At 44.2% G+C, this 20,753-nt stretch overlaps 1 protein-coding gene across 2 annotated transcripts; it reads left to right on the forward strand.

Annotated features, from left to right (window-relative positions):
- The first annotated feature begins 6,052 nt into the window (after nucleotides 1–6,052).
- On the forward strand, nucleotides 6,053–19,280 carry LOC121564186 (leucine-rich repeat-containing G-protein coupled receptor 5-like). Of its 2 annotated transcripts, XR_006660392.1 has the most exons (6): nucleotides 6,053–6,214; nucleotides 13,127–13,198; nucleotides 13,784–13,855; nucleotides 13,942–14,002; nucleotides 18,857–18,922; nucleotides 19,206–19,280. XR_006660392.1 is itself a non-coding variant. In XM_045219759.1 (5 exons), the coding sequence occupies exons 1-5, from the start codon at nucleotides 6,138–6,140 to the stop codon at nucleotides 16,708–16,710; spliced, it is 330 nt and encodes a 109-aa protein (XP_045075694.1). In that variant the 5' UTR covers nucleotides 6,053–6,137; the 3' UTR covers nucleotides 16,711–17,602. The 2 variants fall into 2 exon arrangements, 1 of the variants encoding a protein (XP_045075694.1); XM_045219759.1 differs by lacking the exons at nucleotides 18,857–18,922; nucleotides 19,206–19,280 and adding an exon at nucleotides 16,663–17,602.
- The last annotated feature ends 1,473 nt before the right edge of the window (nucleotides 19,281–20,753 follow it).

Genomic DNA, 20,753 nt, shown 5'->3' on the forward strand with positions numbered 1-20,753 from the left:
AAAATCAGACTTATAGACTAAATTCCTTTGTAAAATACATTTTCTAATGATTTCCAAAAGTAAGATAAAGCAACATACCTACTTTTTGAAGTGTGTCTTGATACAGTGGCTAGGGTGAGGTATATGCTGGTCTCTCCGGGTCTTCTCCCTGCTGACCCATTGTGTTCCATCTGGGAGCTGAGGTCAGAGAGACTGTGGCAGACCTGGTCCCACGGGGCCAGATAAATGGAGGGAGAGGGTGGAGGGGTGGAAGGGTGTTGGTGCACTCCCATGCTGAGCCAGGGCGGTCCCTGGGTGACCCCCTCCTCTCTCTCTCTCCCTTGCGCTCCTTTTCTTTTAGCCCCCCTTCTCCTTCCCTCTCACTTTCTCTTTCTCCTACCCCCTTTCCCTCTATCTTTTGTACCCAGCCTTGCCAGTCTGTTCCAGCCCCTCTAGTGCCAAGGTCTAGAGATAAGGCTGGACAATAGCATGCCGTTCCAGTGCCCAGAATGCTGCAAAATTTAAACAAAATCAGTTGGATTAACATGGTGTTCTTAGGCTTTTATAGTGCTCAGTGTTGAAGCATGAGTAGAACTTCTACTCATCTTACCTCAGGCCCTTCACTACACACTCTCTCACAAAATGGATGGATGGGAAGATTTAGTACTATTTCGTGCAGAGAGTGAGCTTGTATACTTAACCCCACTAAAAACGACCCTGCTGCTAATTGATGAAGAGGAAGTTCCACCCTCTACAGGAAGACATGCTGTGTAACCCTGGTCTGTCTACATAGACCCCAGAGCTCTGGACTCTGGACTCTGGACTCATGAACCCCCTGAGCTCTAGCCCCAAGCACAGAGAAAAAAGACCCACACAGACAGAGAACCCAGACTACACTGTTCAAGTTGTGTCTACAGTTTCCCAACTTGGTCCTCACGCCCCATGTGTTGCACGTGTTAGGTACCAGCACTAGGCTAGTGAGGGAAGCAGTTTGATGCTCAGTGGACTAGTTAAACAAGGTATCACCAGGTGTGCTAGTATCATTTGTTCTATTCACCCAGTGATACCTGGTGATTATGTACACAAATTGGATGTCCCTAAGGACTGGGATGGGAAACACTGGAACCACCATCCACAAACAATGTTATGGCAGTCCAATAAGAAAACTGTCTGCAGCCGTCTGATTACATAAATTATCAGGCCAAACAGGGCCCTGTGGTTGGACAAACCTTCGCTTATCACTTCATGTTATTTCAAAGAGTCCTCCTGAACTTGTGGAAAAGACAACTCATCATGTTAACCTTGACTTCTACTCCCTTACACACACACACACACACACACACACACACACACACACACACACACACACACACACTCACAAACACCCTTGCTTTTGTCATAAAGCATTTCCTACATGTCTTTCAGTCCGGTCCAGGGAGGGTTTGGCTGCTAACGCTAGCAGCTCAGGAAGTCTCCTGTTCCTCAGCAAATTGGCCATTTCCTGGTTCAATCAGAGCCTGGCGACATTGAGCACACGCCCACACCCTGACATGCGACCCCTGAGGAGGGCTGGAGAGTGACGGATGAGCCAAACAAATTGTGCCTTAGTTCTAATGATATTGTGTACATTGTGAAGTACTTGACATGTTGTCAATGCTGAGGAGCCGTTGAGGTGTACAGCAGTGTACACCTCAGAGAGATCTGGGAATACAACTTGATTACTTTCCAGGTATTCTCTGGTGGTAGAAGGAGGAGCGAGGGGACTAGGAAAGAGGAGGTGACCTCGCTCCTCTGACCATCTAGAGTGCTGACTGAGTCAGAGCACATCTTACATCCTGGTATCTTGGTCAGGAAACAAGCTGACACAAACTCCTGTCACAACCTTTCTCCTCCAGCCTTTTATAATCAGGCAGAGTTGCCCTAGCATGTCTAGGGGTCCTGATAACATCTTTGTTAGTCTGCAGGGCATCCCTGGGTCCATCTCAACAGGCCAAGTGGCTTCCACTTCTTGACCTTGTGCAGATGAAGGAAAAGAGGGGGAGGAGGGGAAGGAATACAGTATAAATAATTGATGGGTCCATCATATCAGTAGGGCCTGGTCTCTCATTTTGGCTATAAGGGTCAAAAGTCAAAGTTTGAGGTTCGGCTTAAGGGGCTGTTAGCATGCAAAGACAGAGAGGTGAACCACAGACAGTTTATTGAAAAGACTGGTAAGTTATCAAAATAAAGAAATGTTATTGCATGCAACAATATTCAGGAAGAAAATATGTATATTGTAACTCAGTAAACATTCTCTCTACTCTACTCTCAGATTGATAACATCTCTAATGTTATAACCTGTGTGATGTCACGAGAGGCTGTGTCCTGGAGGGACGTTACATCCCCCTGAGGTGGCTGCAAACCCAGACAGCTATGGCTCCATCTGCTGGTATGGTCGGGAACTCCACCCCTCTATGGCCAATCTTCCCACGCAGCTGAAACAAATGAGGAGCTGATGAGCTGAAGGTTTGGGAAGGGAAGAGACACAGTCTCCAACCTGGGCTCTCTGGAGGACAAGAGTGCTGCACGTCCACTTCCATGAGGAATATAAGGATTTGGAGATACTTACCTTTGGGAAATACTCACCTTTGGATATATGCACCTGTGGAAATACGTGAGAGACATTTGGAAGGACTTTTTGCTGGGTTGGCCACTAGCTGCAACGTGGACTACAGTAAGGCTGGGGAAAAGTTATCTGAGCGAGTGAGAATTATGATTTTGGATGTGGAAGAGACATCCCTGAACTGTTAACCCTTAAAGAGCCACAAGAGAACAGAATTTTGTTATATTTTCGTTAATTTCCCAAGACCTATAATAAAATCCTTGTTTTGTTTGAACCTTGTCTCCTTGCACTACTTGAGCAATCCCGCTGAAAGCTGTGTAGCCTCTCGTGACGTCACAGATGGTGGAGAATACAGGCACGCTCAAGCGTTAATAGTGCATGTCAGAGGAGGATACCGAAGGTTTGATCACCCAGTTTTCCAAGTTGGCCGTAGGCTCCCCGCCGACTGAAATGGAGGACATATTGAAAGCCCTTGTTGCTGGCCAGCAAGCCCAGATGCAAGCAAACGTGGCTCTCTTGGAGGAGCAAAAGAAAGCCAACCTTCTGAAGGCAGAGGAATTGCAGTTGCAGAGACAGAGGGTTGTCCAAAATACCCGCCCAATAAAGGCAAGTGACTTTATATCTAAGATGGGAGCTACCGATGACATTGAGGCATACCTGCATGCATTTGAGGCCACGGCCACTAGGGAAGCCTGGCCCAAGCAACAGTGGGTTGGTCTGTTAGCCCCCTTTCTAACCGGGGAATCGCTGAATGCTGTCCGGGACCTGGGCCCTGACCAGGTTACTGACTATGATGCCCTGAAGTCTGAGATCCTCAGCAGATATGGACTCACAAAGTTTGGTATGGCCCAGCGCTTTCACAGCTGGACCTTCCAACCAGACCAACCTCCTCGGGCGCAGATGCATGAACTTGTCCGAATCGCAAGGAAATGGCTGGATCCGCAGAGGAATACAGCAGCGGCGGTGGTGGAGGCCGTTGTGGTGGATCGTTACCTACTGCCTTATGAGGCAAAACGGTTCATCAGTCAACAGGCCTTGACCACGGCTGATCTGACCGTGGAAGCTGTGGAAAAGTACCAGGCCACAGCGGAGATGCTGAATGCTTCCCGAAAAGACCCCAGGAGTGCGGCCCCACCACAAATGGGAAGAACCCGTCCAAAGGACCCCAAGGTCTCGAACCCAGCCACGTCAGGACTTATCCCGGCAACAGGAGGAGCTGGAGAGGCTGTGCAGGACCATCGAGGAGTGTGAGGAGACCCTGCGCAGTAGTAAGGAGGTCCAGAAGAAGGCAGAGGAGAAGTACAAGGTGTTGGAGAACAAGATGAAGAATGCGGAGGCAGAGAGAGAGAAGGAACTGAAAGCTGCTCAACAGAAGCTAAACTCTGCTAAAACCAAGGCTGATGCGTTCAGTAAGAAACTCAAGGAGAGACAACAGGAGGCTGAGTCCCTGGTCCTAGAGTTGGAGGAGTTGAAGAGAGAGCAGTCTGGCAAGCACCACGGCAATGCGGACGCCCTCTCCCGGCGTGATGCCTTCTTCGCTGCCTTTACCCCGACGAGGACGTCGGTCCCGAGGAGGGGGATGTGTGATGTCACGAGAGGCTGTGTCCTGGAGGGACGTTACATCCCCCTGAGGTGGCTGCAAACCCAGACAGCTATGGCTCCATCTGCTGGTATGGTCGGGAACTCCACCCCTCTATGGCCAATCTTCCCACGCAGCTGAAACAAATGAGGAGCTGATGAGCTGAAGGTTTGGGAAGGGAAGAGACACAGTCTCCAACCTGGGCTCTCTGGAGGACAAGAGTGCTGCACGTCCACTTCCATGAGGAATATAAGGATTTGGAGATACTTACCTTTGGGAAATACTCACCTTTGGATATATGCACCTGTGGAAATACGTGAGAGACATTTGGAAGGACTTTTTGCTGGGTTGGCCACTAGCTGCAACGTGGACTACAGTAAGGCTGGGGAAAAGTTATCTGAGCGAGTGAGAATTATGATTTTGGATGTGGAAGAGACATCCCTGAACTGTTAACCCTTAAAGAGCCACAAGAGAACAGAATTTTGTTATATTTTCGTTAATTTCCCAAGACCTATAATAAAATCCTTGTTTTGTTTGAACCTTGTCTCCTTGCACTACTTGAGCAATCCCGCTGAAAGCTGTGTAGCCTCTCGTGACGTCACACCTGTTATAAGGTTTTACACCAGGCTAGGGCCCTACAGGAAAATGGCCTGCCCAGGTTTAGTGGTTGATGCTCAAAAGTCATCCCTGACTGCACACACAGTTACAAGGACATACAACCATTTATGGACATCCCTCGTCCATCCTGACACTAAGGTCACAACTATTCAGGAAACTCGTCACCCTCTGAGGTAGGGAAGGAATTGAATTGCCATTTCATGAGTGTACTGAATGATGAAACTTCCTTTACAGTAAATGGGCAACAATCTTTCCTCCACACTTTCATTACACAATACCACCCCATTGACAGCTGTAATGGAATACAACAGCAGTGACAGAAATTACCACAAGGTGTCCCATTTTCACAATGTACAGTATATGTGTCAGTGAGTTGTCTTTCATAGCAATTTGAGAGGATATCCAGAGCCACTGTGAGGTTTAAGTGTGGTGGGTGGCATTAGCTGCTGTAACATCACTTGACCATGAAACAGATGAAGACTAGCTTCTGAAGCCATCAACAGGCTGTGGCTCTGTCCTCACTTATGTTCCAGAAAACTAAACATGATCCCTTGCCTTGGACAGCATGGCTGACCAAAGAAAAAGTGTCTTCCTCTTTCCACTTTCAGTCTAATTTCTACTTCCCATGCTCTTAGGTTTAGATTTGACTTAGCACTGTTTCATGAGCTTGCTTGGAGGGAGCTTCACACATAAAGCTTCTTGTCAAACATTTACCTGACACTTAACCTTTTATAGTGTGAGGTCAAGGATGAAACTGCATCAACAATTGGAATGAATGATATATCTTGCCATGGGAGCATGGTGCATTGAGGAGACACTCGTTTTAGGGTGTTGCTTTGCTAGTGCACTACTTGCCCCGTTGATATACGGGACCTTGGTAGGAACTATCCTAGGTGCTGAAGACGATGCAATCTCACCTCCAAGTAGCTCTGCCTCTATCAGTATTAGAGCTGTCACTCACCACCAACTTCTTCGAGAAACAAGGCCTGCAATAAGAGTGCAGGATTTTAATGCACCACAAGATGGCAGCAATCTACATGACACAGTAGCCCACACTGACACATAGTGGTATTTTGCTAACAACAAGAGAAGGTTCGCTCGTCCTCCCTACTCTGCTTGTTGCCCACATCTGTCTATTGAATGAACTTGGTCATGACGCGCATTGGTATGAATGTCCAAAACTAGTTTTACAACTGCAAAGTGTTCTCTGAAGAACATTTCTGGTTATGGATATTATGTGTTTTCTTGTAATTATGCTTTCCTTTCAGCTTGGAGTGGTCGACTCCGCGGGCAGAGAACGGACCGCGGTTCTTTACGACGCCGACTGCCCGTCCCCTTTGTATTTGTGAAGACGGTGGCATGCTTCTGCACGTGGACTGTGTGGATCTCGGTCTTGCGGAGTTGCCCTTAAATCTGAGCGTATTTACTGCCTACCTGTAAGTTTCAATTATATTCATCATATAACTTGTTTGGGTGCTGGAACTGTTGCGAGTGTAAATTTACTGTATTATGGAAGTTCTCCATACAAGTTTGCACCTGTCTTTTCAGCAAGGGATAAAACACCGAATAACAAAGCTAAAACAAACTTTATACAGTACATTTACAATTTTGTTTTCCTTATCCTCAACCTTATTTCTTCAGTTTACCCCCATTAGCCTATATGCCCCACTCTCTCAATTCAATTCAATGGGTTTAATTGGCATGGGAAACATACAGTTGAAGTCGGAAGTTTACATACACTTAGGTTGGAGTCATTAAAACTTGTTTTTCAACCACTCCACAAATGTCTTGTTAACAAACTATAGTTTTGGCAAGTCGGTTAGGACATCTACTTTGTGCATGACACAAGTAATTTTTCCAACAATTGTTTACAGACAGATTATTTCACTTATAATTCACTGTATCACAATTCCAGTGGGTCAGAAGTTTACATACACTAAGTTGACTGTGCCTTTAAACAGCTTGGAACATTCCAGAAAATGATGTCATGGCTTTAGAAGCTTCTGATAGGCTAATTGACATCATTTGAGTCAATTGGAGATGTGCCTGTGGATGTATTTCAAGGCCTACCTTCAAACTCAGTGCCTCTTTGCTTGACATCATGGGAAAATGAAAAGAAATCAGCCAAGACCTCAGAAAATTTTTTGTAGACCTCCACAAGTCTGGTTCATCCTTGGGAGCAATTTCCAAACGCCTGAAGGTACCACGTTCATCTGTACAAACAATAGTACGCAAGTATAAACACCATGGGACCACGCAGCCGTCATACCGCTCAGGAAGGAGCCGCGTTCTGTCTCCTAGAGATGAACGTACTTTGGTGCGAAAAGTGCAAATCAATCCCAGAACAACAGCAAAGGTCCTTGTGAAGATACTGGAGGAAACAGGTACAAAAGTATCTATATCCACAGTAAAACAAGTCCTATACCGAGATAACCTGACAGACCGCTCAGCAAGGAAGAAGCCACTGCGCCAAAACCGACATAAAAAAGCCAGACTACGGTTTGCAACTGCACATGGGGACAAAGATCGTAGTTTTTGGAGAAATGTCCTCTGGTCTGATGAAACAAAAATAGAAATGTTTGGCCATAATGACCATTGTTATGTTTGGAGGAAAAATGGGGTTGCTTGCAGGCCGAAGAACACCATCCCAACCGTGAAGCACGGGGGTGGCAGCATCATGCTGTGGGGGTGCTTTGCTGCAGGAGGGACTGAGGAAGGAAAATTATGTGGATATATTGAAGCAACATCCCAAGACATCAGTCAGGAAGTTAAAGCTTGATCGCAAATGGGTCTTCCAAATGGACAATGACCCCAAGCATACTTCCAAAGTTGTGGCAAAATGGCTTAAGGACAACAAAGTCAAGGTGTTGGAGTGGCCATCACAAAGCCCTGACCTCAATCCTATAGAACATTTGTGGGCAGAACTGAAAAAGTGTGTGCGAGCAAGGAGGCCTACAAACCTGAATCAGTTACACCAGCTCTGTCAGGAGGAATGGGCCAAAATTCACCCAACTTATTGTGGGAAGCTTGTGGAAGGCTACCCGAAACGTTTGACCCAAGTTAAACAATTTAAAGGCAATGCTACCAAATACTAATTGAGTCTATGTAAACTTATGACCCACTGGGAATGTGATGAAAGAAATAAAAGCTGAAATAAATCATTCTCTCTACTATTATTCTGACATTTCACATTCTTAAAATAAAGTGGTGATCCTAACTGACCTAAGACAGGGATTTTTACTAGGATTAAATGTCAGGAATTGTGAAAAACTGAGTTTAAATGAATTTGGCTAAGGTGTATGTAAACTTCCGACTTCAACTGTATGTTTAAATTGCCAAAGCAAATGGAATAAACAAAATAAATAATCAGTAAACATTACTCACAAAAGTTTTTAAAGAATATATATATTTCAAATGTTCTATTATTGGCTATGTACAGTGTCGTAATAATGTGCACATAGTTGAAGTATGAAAGGGAAAATAAATAAACAGATAAATATAAGTTGTATTTACAATGTTGTTTGTGCTACACCGGTTGCCTTTTTCTCATGGCAAAGGCCCACAAATCTTGCTACTGTGATTGCACACTGCGGTATTTTGCCTAACAGATATGGAAGTTTATCAATGTTTGGTTTGTTTTCAAATTCTTTGTGGATCTGTGGGAAATATGTCTCTATAATGTGGTCATACATTTGGCAGGAAGTTAGGAAGTATAGCTGTTTCCACCTCATTTTCTGGGCAGAGCCAGGTCTGCCCATGGAACCTTTCTCAATAGCAAGGCTATGCTCAGAGTCTGTACATAGTCAAGGATTTTCTTAATTTGGGGTCAGTCACAGTGGTCAGGTATTCTGCCAATGTGTACTCTCTGTTTAGGGCCAAATAGCATTCCAATATGCTCTTTTTTAGGCTTGATTCTTTCCAGTGTGTCAAATAGTTATCGTTTTGCTTTATCATCATTTGGTTGGGTCTAAATGTGTTTCTGTCCTGTGGCTCTGTTTGTGCTTATGAACAGAGCCCCAGAACCAGCTGGCTGAGGGGACACCTCTCTAGGTTCATCTTTCTGTAGGTGAGGGCTTTGTGGTGGAATGTGTGGGCATTGCATCCTTTTAGGTGGTTTTAGAATTTAACAGGTATTTTCGGGATATTGATAACTAGCAGGTATAGTCCTAATTCTGCTCTGCATGCATTGTTTGGGGTTTTGCGTTTTTTTTTCTCCCAATTGTTGCTGAATTCTGCATGCAGCGTCTCAATTGGGTGTTTGTCCCATGTTGTGAATTCTTGGTTGGTGAGTGGACCCCAGACCTCACAACCATAGAGGGCAATGGGTTCGATAACTGATTCAAGTATTTTTAGCCAAATCCTAGTTGTCATGTTAAGTTTTAGAAGGCTGTTCTTGCCTTGTCTCTTAGATCTTTCACAGCCTTGTGGAAATTACCTGTGGTGTTGATGTTTAGGCCGAGGTAGGTATAATTCTTTGTGTGCTCTAGGGCAACAGTGTCTAGATAGAATTTCAATTTGTTTTCTTGGCTACTGGACCTTTCTTGGAACACCATTATTTTTGTCTTACTAAGATTCCCTGTCAGGGCCCAAGTCTGACAGAATATATGCAGAAGATCTAGGTGCTGCTGTAGGCCCTCCTTGGTTGGGGACAGAAATACCAGATCTGCAAACAATAGACATTTGATTTCTGAGTCCAATAGGGTGAGGCCGGGTGCTGCAGATTGTTCTAGTGCCCTCGCCAGTTCATTGATATATACACTACATGACCATAAGTATGTGGACACCTGCTCGTCGAACGTCTCATTCCAAAATCATGGGCATTAATATGGAGTTGGTCCCCCCTTTGCTGCTATAACAGCCTCCACTCTTCTGAGAAGGCTTTCCACTAGATGTTGGAACATTGCTACGAGGACATGCTTCCATTCAGCCACAAGAGCATTAGTGAGGTTGGGCACTGATGCCCCAGACCATTATTCCTCCTCCACCAAACTTTACAGTTGGCACTATGCATTCAGGCAGGTAGCGTTCTCCTGGCATCCGCCAAACCCAGATTCGGCCGTCGGACTGCCAGATGGTGAAGCGTGATTCATCACTCCAGAGAACGCGTTTCTACTGCTCTAGAGTCCAATGGCGGGGAGCTTTACGCCACTCCAGCCTGCACTTGGCATTGCGCATGGTGATCTTAGGCTTGTTTGTGGCTGCTCGGACATGGAAACCCATTTCATGAAGCTCCTAACGAACAGTTCTTGTGCTGACGTTGCTTCCAGAGGCAGTTTGGAACTCGGTAGTGAGTGTTGCAACCGAGGAAAGACGATTTTTACGTATTACGCACTTCAGCGATCCCGTTCTGTGAGCTTGTGTGGCCTACCACTTCGCGGCTGAGTCATTGTTGCTCCTAGATGTTTCCACTTCACAATAACAGCACTTACAGTTGACCGGGGCAGCTCTAGCGTGCAGAAATTTGACAAACTGACTTGTTGGAAAGGTGGCATCCTATGACGGTGCCACTTTGAAAGTCACTGAGCTCTTCAGTAAGGCCATTCTACTGCCAATGTTTGTCTATGGAGATTGCATGGCGGTGTGCTTGATTTTATACTACTGTCAGCAACGGGTGTGGCTGAAATAGCCGAATCCACTAATTTGAAGGGGTGTCCACATACTTTTGTATATACAGTGGAGAAAAAAAGTATTTAGTCAGCCACCAATTGTGCAAGTTCTCCCACTTAAAAAGATGAGAGAGGCCTGTAATTTTCATCATAGGTACACGTCAACTATGACAGACATAATGAGAAATAAAAATTCCAGAAAATCACATTGTAGGATTTTTAATGAATTTATTTGCAAATTATGGTGGAAAATAAGTATTTGGTCAATAACAAAAGTTTCTCAATACTTTGTTATATACCCTTTGTTGGCAATGACACAGGTCAAATGTTTTCTGTAAGTCTTCACAAGGTTTTCACACACTGTTGCTGGTATTTTGGCCCATTCCTCCATGCAGATCTCCTCTAGAGCAGTGATGTTTTGGGGCTGTCACTGGGCAACACAGACTTTCAACTCCCTCCAAAGACTTTCTATGGGGTTGAGATCTGGAGACTGGCTAGGCCACTCCAGGACCTTGAAATGCTTCTTACGAAGCCACTCCTCGTTGCCCGGGCGGTGTGTTTGGGATCATTGTCATGCTGAAAGACCCAGCCACGTTTCATCTTCAATGCCCTTGCTGATGGAAGGAGGTTTTCACTCAAAATCTCATGATACATGGCCCCATTCATTCTTTCCTTTACACGGATCAGTCGTCCTGGTCCCTTTGCAGAAAAACAGCCCCAAAGCATGATGTTTCCACCCCCATGCTTCACAGTAGGTATGGTGTTCTTTGGATGCAACTCAGCATTCTTTGTCCTCCAAACACGACGAGTTGAGTTTTTACCAAAAAGTTCTATTTTGGTTTCATCTGACCATATGACATTTTCCCAATCCTCTTCTGGATCATCCAAATGCACTCTAGCAAACTTCAGACGGGCCTGGACATGTACTGGCTTAAGCAGGGGGACACGTCTCGCACTGCAGGATTTGAGTCCCTGGCGGCGTAGTGTGTTACTGATGGTAGGCTTTGTTACTTTGGTCCCAGCTCTCTGCAGGTCATTCACTAGGTCCCCCCGTGTGGTTCTGGGATTTTTGCTCACTATTCTTGTGATAATTTTGACCCCGCGGGGTGAGATCTTGCGTGGAGCCCCAGATCGAGGGAGATTATCAGTGGTCTTGTATGTCTTCCATTTCCTAATAATTGCTCCCACAGTTGATTTCTTCAAACCAAGCTGCTTACCTATTGCAGATTCAGTCTTCCCAGCCTGGTGCAGGTCTACAATTTTGTTTCTGGTGTCCTTTGACAGCTCTTTGGTCTTGGCCATAGTGGAGTTTGGAGTTTGACTGTTTGAGGTTGTGGACAGGTGTCTTTTATACTGATAACAAGTTCAAACAGGTGCGATTAATACAGGTAACGAGTGGAGGACAGAGGAGCCTCTTAAAGAAGAAGTTACAGGTCTGTGAGAGCCAGAAATCCTGATTGTTTGTAGGTGACCAAATACTTATTTTTCACCGTAATTTGCAAATAAATTCATTAAAAATCCTACAATGTGATTTTCTGGATTTTTTTCCCTCATTTTGTCTGTCATAGTTGACGTGTACCTATGATGAAAATTACAGGCCTCTCTCATCTTTTTAAGTGGGAGAACTTGCACAATTGGTGACTGACTAATTCATCACTCCTTTCACCATCGCCCATCCTTTATCGAGAACAGGGGGACAAATCACTCCTTACATTTTTACACAGATACTGTCAGCCCTCGTCCCCATGTACAAATCTGTAGATAGTATAGGCCCGCTGTACAGTAACTCCCAAAGCCCACTGGTGTTTTACTACAACACATTATAATACATTGAATCGAACTGAGAACATTTGGTTCTTGCTGGATTGCTAACTTGAACACCCCTTTGCAGTATCGACTTTCTTCCTACGTGAAGTGCCTAGAGCTAAGTGAAGTTTCTAGTGCTTGTTCCTCAAATATGCCAAATATAGGCCACAATGATCTGACCTTGTACCATCTGATAGCTGATGACTGACTGACCATTTGACAAGACAAATTCTTACCACATATTGACATTCACATGAAAGGACACTGTGCACATTGTCTTCAGAGGTCAGGTCAGGGATCACATCTGGGCTTGCAAGGTCACAATGCTGCAAGGCTTGACAGCCGAAGGGACCCAAAACCTATGGATAAAAATATATATCAAGTACACATTTCATAAATGGTGTTTGGTTTTGAGAGGGATGTGAACACATGGTGGGGTATCCCAATGTTCGCCTAATGTTCCCTTCAGCCCTACTGTATCAAATCAGGAAGTATTATGACTTTTACAATGTGTGGAATGGACAGCTGGAGAGCCCAGTTGCATGGCCGGACTACTACATCTGGGGCCCAGGGGCATCTACCTCCAGGGTGCCCCCCCACACGGAAATAATATTATTATTATTATTATTATTTTGTGGAAAACTTCTAACTTCCTGCAATTCTACACATTTTGCGATGGTGCAGAGATAAAACTGTTCCGTTTTATAGCTAATTTCCTGCAATTCTACACATTTTGCCATGGCTTATGACATGCTCATATGCAATCTGGGGGTGGGGCCCCAACCGACATGTTCATATCATATCCAATCAAATGTTTGGTAATCCGGCCCTGCCCAGTTGTGGCGTGGAGCTGACACACGTCATACTAACACACTGCTACTGTAACACACTGCCACTGTAACACACTGCCTCTGTTCTGTTTTCTCCTCCCAACAGAGATCTGAGCATTAACAACCTCACCCTACTGCCCAACGGGGCCTTCTCCAACCTATACGTCCTTCAAGAGCTGTGAGCACTAGTTTAGTACGGCACCCTTCTTCAAACAATGGGACTGATTATACCTGCTATTGCTCTTACATTAGTTTTGATACTGAATTCACCCCAACTCTGGTGGTTACCAATCTGTTTGACTAAGGGCCCCAAACAGTCTGCAATGAAGCCCCAAGTAAAAACCCCAGGAATAGCGTCTGATCAGTGCTGACTGTTCAAAACCCCCTCTAGTCTACATGTACTATTAGCCAGCCAGTAAATACGGGGTAAAGAAAACTCTGCTCCAAGCCAGGAGAGACAAACACAACACAGAAAGATCAATGTGGCTCAATAGATGAAGTAACAGAATGGGCCAGGAGCCAGAAGCACTAAATAAGTTACAATTAGACTCCTTTCTCTTTACTTTCCCCTCTATGAAACAGCCAGTGTAGCCTTTTGTGTGTCAGTATCAACAGGCTCAGGTTTCAGTTTATGATGCCTGCTGTACTAATGAAATGGACTGACTGGGATTGAATTAGTGGACGTTGAGAGATTCATATTGAACGGTCATTTCGCATGGGTAAAACTAGACATGATATTAAGTGTGTATGTTCTTCCCTGCAGCAGGCTAGCAAGAAACTGCCTGACCGACATCCCTGAAGGGGCTTTCTCTGGCCTCTTCAATCTCAAAGTACTGTAAGTAATACATTACTAACTGATACATGATCCATTTCTGAAAACCTGCATCTTTGTGAATTTGTCCCTTCTGTCTCTCTGAATAGAATGCTCCAAAACAATCATCTATGGCAAGTTCCTGGTGATGCCCTTCAGAACCTACAGTCTGTGAGTACATCTGATACCTCGTCACACCCTTCATACTAGGGTTGAGTATTTTACAAATGTTCCATCCCGAGGAGAATAAATCACTTTTCTCCCGGGTAACCCCGTATTTCCCGCCAAAACCGGAAGTGTCATTCAAAAGCGTATAAAGCAAATAAATACAGTGCATTCGGAAAGTATTCAGACCCCTTCCCTTTTCCCACATTTTGTTACGTTACAGCCTTATTCTAAAATTGAGCTCAGGTGCATCCTGTTTCCATTGATCATCCTTGAGATGTTTCTACAACTTCATTGGAGTCCACCTGTGGTAAATTCAATTGATTGGACATGATTTGGAAAGGCTAACACCTGGGTATATAAGGTCCCACAGTTGACAGTGCATGTCAGAGCAAAAACCAAGCAATGAGGTTGAAGGAATTGTTCGTAGAGCTCCGAGACAGGATTGTGTCGAGGCACAGATCTGGGGAAGGGTACCAAAAAATGTCTGCAGCATTGAAGGTCCTAGGTCAGGGAGGTGACAAAGAATCCAATGGTCACGCTGAAAGAGCTCCAGAGTTCCTCTGTGGAGATGGGAGAACCTTCCATAAGGACAACCATCTCTGCAGCACTCCACCAATCATGCCTTAATGGTAGAGTGGCCAGACAGAAGCTGGAGTTTGCCAAAAGGCACCTAAAGAAAGACTCTCAGACCATGAGAAACAAGATTCTTTGGTGTGATGAAACCAAGATTGAACTCTTTGGCCTGAATGCCAAATGTCACGTCTGGAGGAAACCTGGCACCATCCCTACGGTGAAGCATGGTGGTGGCAGCATCATGCTGTGGGGATGTTTTTCAGTGGCAGGTACTGGGAGACTAGTCAGGATTGAGGTAAAGATGAACGGAGCAGAGAGATCCTTGATGAAAACCTGCTCCAGAGTGCTCAGGACCTCAGACTGGGGCGAAGGTTCACCTTCCAACAGGACAACGACCCTAAGCACACAGCCAAGACAATGCAGGAGTGGCTTCGGGACAAGTCTCTGAATGTCCTTGAGTGGCCCAGACAGAGCCTGGACTTGAACCCGATCAAACATCTCTGGAGACTCCTGAAAATAGCTGTGCAGCGACGCTTCCCATCCAACCTGACAGAGCTTGAGAGGATCTGCAGAGAAGAATGGGAGAAACTCCCCAAATACAGGTGTGCCAAGCTTGTAGCGTCATACCCAAGAAGACTTGAGGCTGTAATCGCTGTCAAAGGTGCTTCAACAAAGTACTGAGTAAAGGGTCTGAATACTTATGTAAATGTGATATCAGTTTTTTAATATACATTTGCAAACATTTCTATAAACCTGTTTTTGCTTTGTCATTATGGGGTCTTGTGTGTAGATTGATGAGAAAAAATATATATTTCATCCATTTTAGAATAAGGCTGTAACGTAACAAAATGTGGAAGAATTCAAGGGGTCTGAATACTTTCCAAATGCACTGTAGGCAGGTAAGTATGTCTGGATTTGATTAGAGCTTTGATCAAAAATTCCAGCCTGATGCTACCTGAGCCTGATGAGCCATACATTAAATATACTACACATACAAAAGTATGTGGACACCCCTTCAAATTAGTGGATTCGGCTATTTCAGTCACACCTGTTGCTGACAGGTGTATGAAATCGAGCACACCGCCATGCAATCTCAATAGACAAACATTGGCAGTAGAATGGCCTTACTGAAGATCTCACTGTAACTGTAATGTAATCTCAACTGCAATCCAGGTTGTTTGGTTGTGCTCTCATTACATTGTTGTATAAATATCTGACATTGTATTCCCATTTTAACTTTCATGTACTTTTAAATGATTGAAAGCGCAGTAATAACACATTGAGATGACAACGTAACCAAAAATCAGACATTGTTTTTAAATTACATGGAGTCATTACATGGAGCCCTGAGGCATCCCTAAACATGTTTACCTGATCCACTGTCCTCCACATCTCAATCAGGCACTTGTTTGCTAAAATGCTCTGGCTTGAGTAAACAGTCATTCATGTTGTTTAGACGTAATAATCTGAAGTTCACATGTTAGACAGACAGACAGACAGACAGGGGACAGCCACATGCGAACTGCCTGCTTGTGATGGTGCCAGGAACATTGTCAGACAGCTACAGTATGTCCCTGCAGCCAATGTCAACACCAGAAATTACTACCATGCACCCAAATAATGGACAGACCTCCCTGATCGAGGATGTCTCCATGGAATAAAAATACCGGTGTGGAGATACTGTTGAATATTCTAAATGAATTGAAGCACAAGGTCTACATTTATTTTGTGTTTTCCAAGCAAATGTGTATTCTACCTTGCAATATAAATGTTTAAATTCATTTACTTGACATACCAGCTCCATGTCAAACCATTTATTAGTGGTAGAAGATTTTTTGTATTTGTATTTCTTTAGGGGGTAGATCAGCTTTAATATTGCAGATAGATTCAGGCTTCTATCAATGTAACTGTCTGCATCATTTCCAATCCCCCATATATTGCATTCATTTGTTTGTGAAATGAATCTAAATGAACAGATGAGAATTCTTAAAAATGCCCTTTGAATGTAATTGAGTACTGTATTTTCCTAAATGTATTTAAGGAATTTCTGACTGTATGGGACACTCTCTGCATCTCTCTCCCTCTGCCAGGCGTTTGGATGCCAACCACATTACCCGTGTGCCTGTGGGTTCCTTTAGGGGCCTGGCATCCTTGCGCCACCTTTGGCTGGATGATAATGCCCTCACAGAGGTGCCCGTCCATGCCCTGGCCAGCCTGCCCACCCTGCAGGCAGTGATGCTGGCCCTTAACAGTATCACCCACATCCCAAACCAGGCCTTCACCAACCTCACCAGCCTGGTGGTCCTGTGAGTAGCACTGTTGGATTGACCAGTTGTTATACGATTCTGTTTTTTGTTTAAGGGCCAGCCTCACTCTCTCGGTCTTTACATTTTCATTGTTTTCTAACGTCTCTCTCTCTTTTGCTCCTACTACATGCACAAATGCATACCCACTTCCTTTCTACCACTGCATAGAACCCTGCGAGACTTTGTTGGGTCTTTGCACTTTTTGGACATCTTTCCTCACATCTCTTCGTAGGCATCTCCATAACAACCAGATCCAGTTGTTGGGGGAGAGGTGTTTTGATGGGCTGCTCAGCCTGGAGACTCACTTCTACGTTTTTGATAGCCTGGGTGCCAGTCCCTCTCTGCTTCAGCCAACGTATCATTGTTGAATTCAGAAACACTCAGATAGCCAGGCTATGGATATTGCTTTTCAGAACTCGGAACTCTGAATGTTCCTTTACAAGACATCTATACGGTTATCCCAAAGTGAGCCACCACTGCAGTTCAAACAGTCTGGACGACGTGCTCATCTGGTGCATCTTAGTGTGTGGCTGCATGATGCAGCACTCTACCAATTACCCTCAATCTAGGCTGCACATGTTTCCTGAGTGTTTGCAGGGTAATACCCAAACAACCTCCAGGCTACCAGTACTTTATACTACTACAACTTACAACCCCCATTATTCTACTGACCAGAGAAAAGAGAGAGTCATGTTGTTAGATAATGCAGTAGTCCACAAGTTACTGTAAAAAGATACACACTAACTAATGTTGTACATGTTTATGTGCATTATATTTACAGTACTTACTACTGTATTTGGGAGACCCATGGGGCGGCGCACAATTGGCCCAGCGTCGTCCAGGGTAGGGGAGGGAATGGCCGGCAGGGATCTAGCTCAGTTGGTAGAGCATGGCATTTGCAACGCCAGGGTTGTGGGTTCAATTCCAGTATAAAAAATGTAAAATGTATGCACTCACGAACTGTAAGTCGCTCTGGATAAGAGCGTCTGCTAAATGACTAAAAATGTAAATGTAAATGTATTTAGAATGCAGGGGATTTAAATGCATCTGGCTAAGAGCTGAGATTTAGCTAGATATGCCCATAATTGAAGCCCTATATCACAGAACCACTTGCGGTCTGTTTTGAGCACTCATGCACGCATGAGATGTGATGTAGGAGTCAACTGCAAGACGAAATAAATAAATACTGTTCCACCGACACATCCTGATGTAGTATTTCTGCAGAATATTGAATATAATGTATATTAGCCCCAGACTGCTATATTGTTGCACTATTTAGATATTTTTGGCTCTCTCCATACATCACTGTTTGACCATGTCCTCACATGATTCCAGGAAGCCCCTTTGTACTGTTATGACTCGTCTGTAAATCATGTTCAGCAGTACAATAGCCCCCTGCTCAGGAAGGAACAGGTTGTGAACTACTGTAAATCTTCCTCAGCCTGGGGGCCTCTGAGCCTGGGAGCCAATCAATCCCTGGCAGTTCTCAGAAAATTCCTATAGGTTCCCAGGAATCTAGTATTGACAAACAGAGACAGAGCAAGGGTCTGAAACATTACTTTACCTCACTGCAGCCATGAACTCTTGACAGGAAAGTAGAATGAGGGGGAGTTCCTGTATCTGTGCAGTAATAATTAATGTATTTTTTGTTCAACCCTCAGAGATTTGAACTACAACAACCTGGCCATGTTTCCCATGGCCATCAGAGCCCTCCCCAATCTCAAAGAGCTGTGAATCCCATCACACCACAAATCAATGCCTTTAGCGCACACAAAAAATCATATGTAAAGAATAGCATGTTTCAGTTGTACTAAATCTTCAATATTTGCCCCTAGGAGTTTCAATAGCAACAAAATCAGATGCATGCCTTCGTGGGAAACCCTTCCTCGTCACAATGTAGGTGCACTTGCATCATCGTCCTGATGCACAACATTAAACAATAAAATGACAAATTAAAACATCTCTTTCATAACTGCAGGGATCTCTGCCATAACCTGATTCAGCAGCTTCCCAGCTTCAGTGCTTGCAGAAAAATCCAGAAAATGTGAGTGGCTTGTTACCATTTGTGTTCCCTACTCCTCAACCCAGCTATAAATACTGTATAATCCAGGTGACAGTTGAAACCGTTGTGATGTCTTTGTATTTAGTGACCTCCATCACAACCATATCCATGAGGCTCTAGCAGACACCTTCCTAGAGCTGACTAAACTCAGAACCTATGAGTAACCTGGGCCACTTTCTATTTCCTTTCCATACACACTTATACTCATATTTAATTGAAATATAGTATCTTCTCTTTATCAGTGATTCTCAATCCATTCCTCCAGCGACCTCAGCTCCAACCTGCTGTCCTCCGTCTCCATGGAGAGCCTGGAGGGCCTCACACACCTGAGACTGGCTGGTAACACACTGAGACACACACTGCTTGCCCAGAGGCTTCCTCAACTCAGGTAGGAGAAAGTTAAACTGGGGGTGGTTACAGCGGTTTACAGCATGTATAAAAGGTGCAGCGAAATGTTTGTGCTAGCTCCCTCAACAATGCAGTACAATAATCAATAAGAACAATAAAAAGAGTGAAGACAAATAAAACAAGTAGTAGAATTATTAGAATTAGGTAGTATGCATAGTAATAATGGACTGTATTAACACTGTATTTACAAATAAAAGTGAGTAGTGGAACCAATAGTATACAGTGCCTTAAAAAAGTATTCACACCCCTTTATTTTTTCCACATTTTGTTGCATCACTGGCCTACACACAATACCCCATAATGTCAAAGTGTAATGATGTTTTTAGAGATTATTAAAAATGAAAAGCTGAAATGTCTTGAGTCGATACGTTTTCAACCCCTTTGTTATGGCAAGCCTAAATAAGTTCAGGAGTAAAACATTTGCTTAACACGTCACATAAGTTGCATGGACTCACTCTGTGTGCAATAATAGTGTTTAATATGATTTTTGAATGACTACCTCATCTCTGTACCCCCACACATACAATTATCTGTAAGGTCCCTCAGTCGAGTAGTGCATTTCAAACACAGATTCAACCACAAAGACCAGGGAGGTTTTCCAATGCCTCTCAAAGAAAGGCACCTATTCATAGATGGGTTAAAAAAAAAAAAAAAAAAGCAGACATTGAATATCCCTTTGAACGTGGTGAAGTTATTAATTAAACTTTGGATGGTGTATCAATACACCCAGTCACTACAAAGATACAGGCCTCCTACCTAACTGAGTTGCTGGAGAGAAAGGAAACCACCTAGGGATTTCACCATGAGGCCAATGGTGACTTTAAAACAGTTACAGAGTTTAATGGCTGTGATGGGAGAAAACTGAGGATGGATCAACAACATTGTAGTTACTAAATGACAGAGTGAAAAGAAGAAAGCCTGTACAGAATAAACATATTCCAAAACATGCATCTTGTTTGCAACAAGGCACCAAAGTAAAACTGCAAAAAATGTGGCAAAGAAATGAACTTTATGTCCTGAATACAAACATTATGTTTGAGGCAAATGTTTTATTTATTTTCTTTTCTTTTAGCAGACGCTCTTATCCAGAGCGACTTACAGTTAGTGAGTGCATACATTTTCATACTGCCGCCCCGTGGGAAACGAACCCATAACCCTGGCGTTGCAAGCGCCATGCTCTACCAACTGAGCTACACAGGGCCCTAGACGGGGCCCTACAAATCCAACACAACACATCAGAGTACTCTCCATATTTTCAAGCATTCTGGTGGCTGCATCATGTTGTGGGTATGCTTGTCATCGGCAAGGACTAGGGAGTTTTTTGGGGATAAAAATAAACCGAATAGAGTGAAGCAAAGGCAAAGTCCTAGAGGAAACCCTGGTTCAGTCTGCTTTCCAACAGACA

Source organism: Coregonus clupeaformis, unplaced genomic scaffold, assembly GCF_020615455.1.
Source record: "Coregonus clupeaformis isolate EN_2021a unplaced genomic scaffold, ASM2061545v1 scaf2710, whole genome shotgun sequence".
Taxonomy (NCBI): domain Eukaryota; kingdom Metazoa; phylum Chordata; class Actinopteri; order Salmoniformes; family Salmonidae; genus Coregonus; species Coregonus clupeaformis.

Excerpts from the sequence above, each read along its gene's own strand:
- LOC121564186 (XM_045219759.1), top strand. The coding sequence starts at position 6,138 with ATGCTTCTGCACGTGGACTGTGTGGATCTCGGTCTTGCGGAGTTGCCC. Across the intron at positions 13,856-13,941 it reads CTCTTCAATCTCAAAGTACT|AATGCTCCAAAACAATCATC; the intron begins GTAAGTAATACA and ends CTCTCTGAATAG. Across the intron at positions 14,003-16,662 it reads CCCTTCAGAACCTACAGTCT|GCGTTTGGATGCCAACCACA; the intron begins GTGAGTACATCT and ends TCCCTCTGCCAG.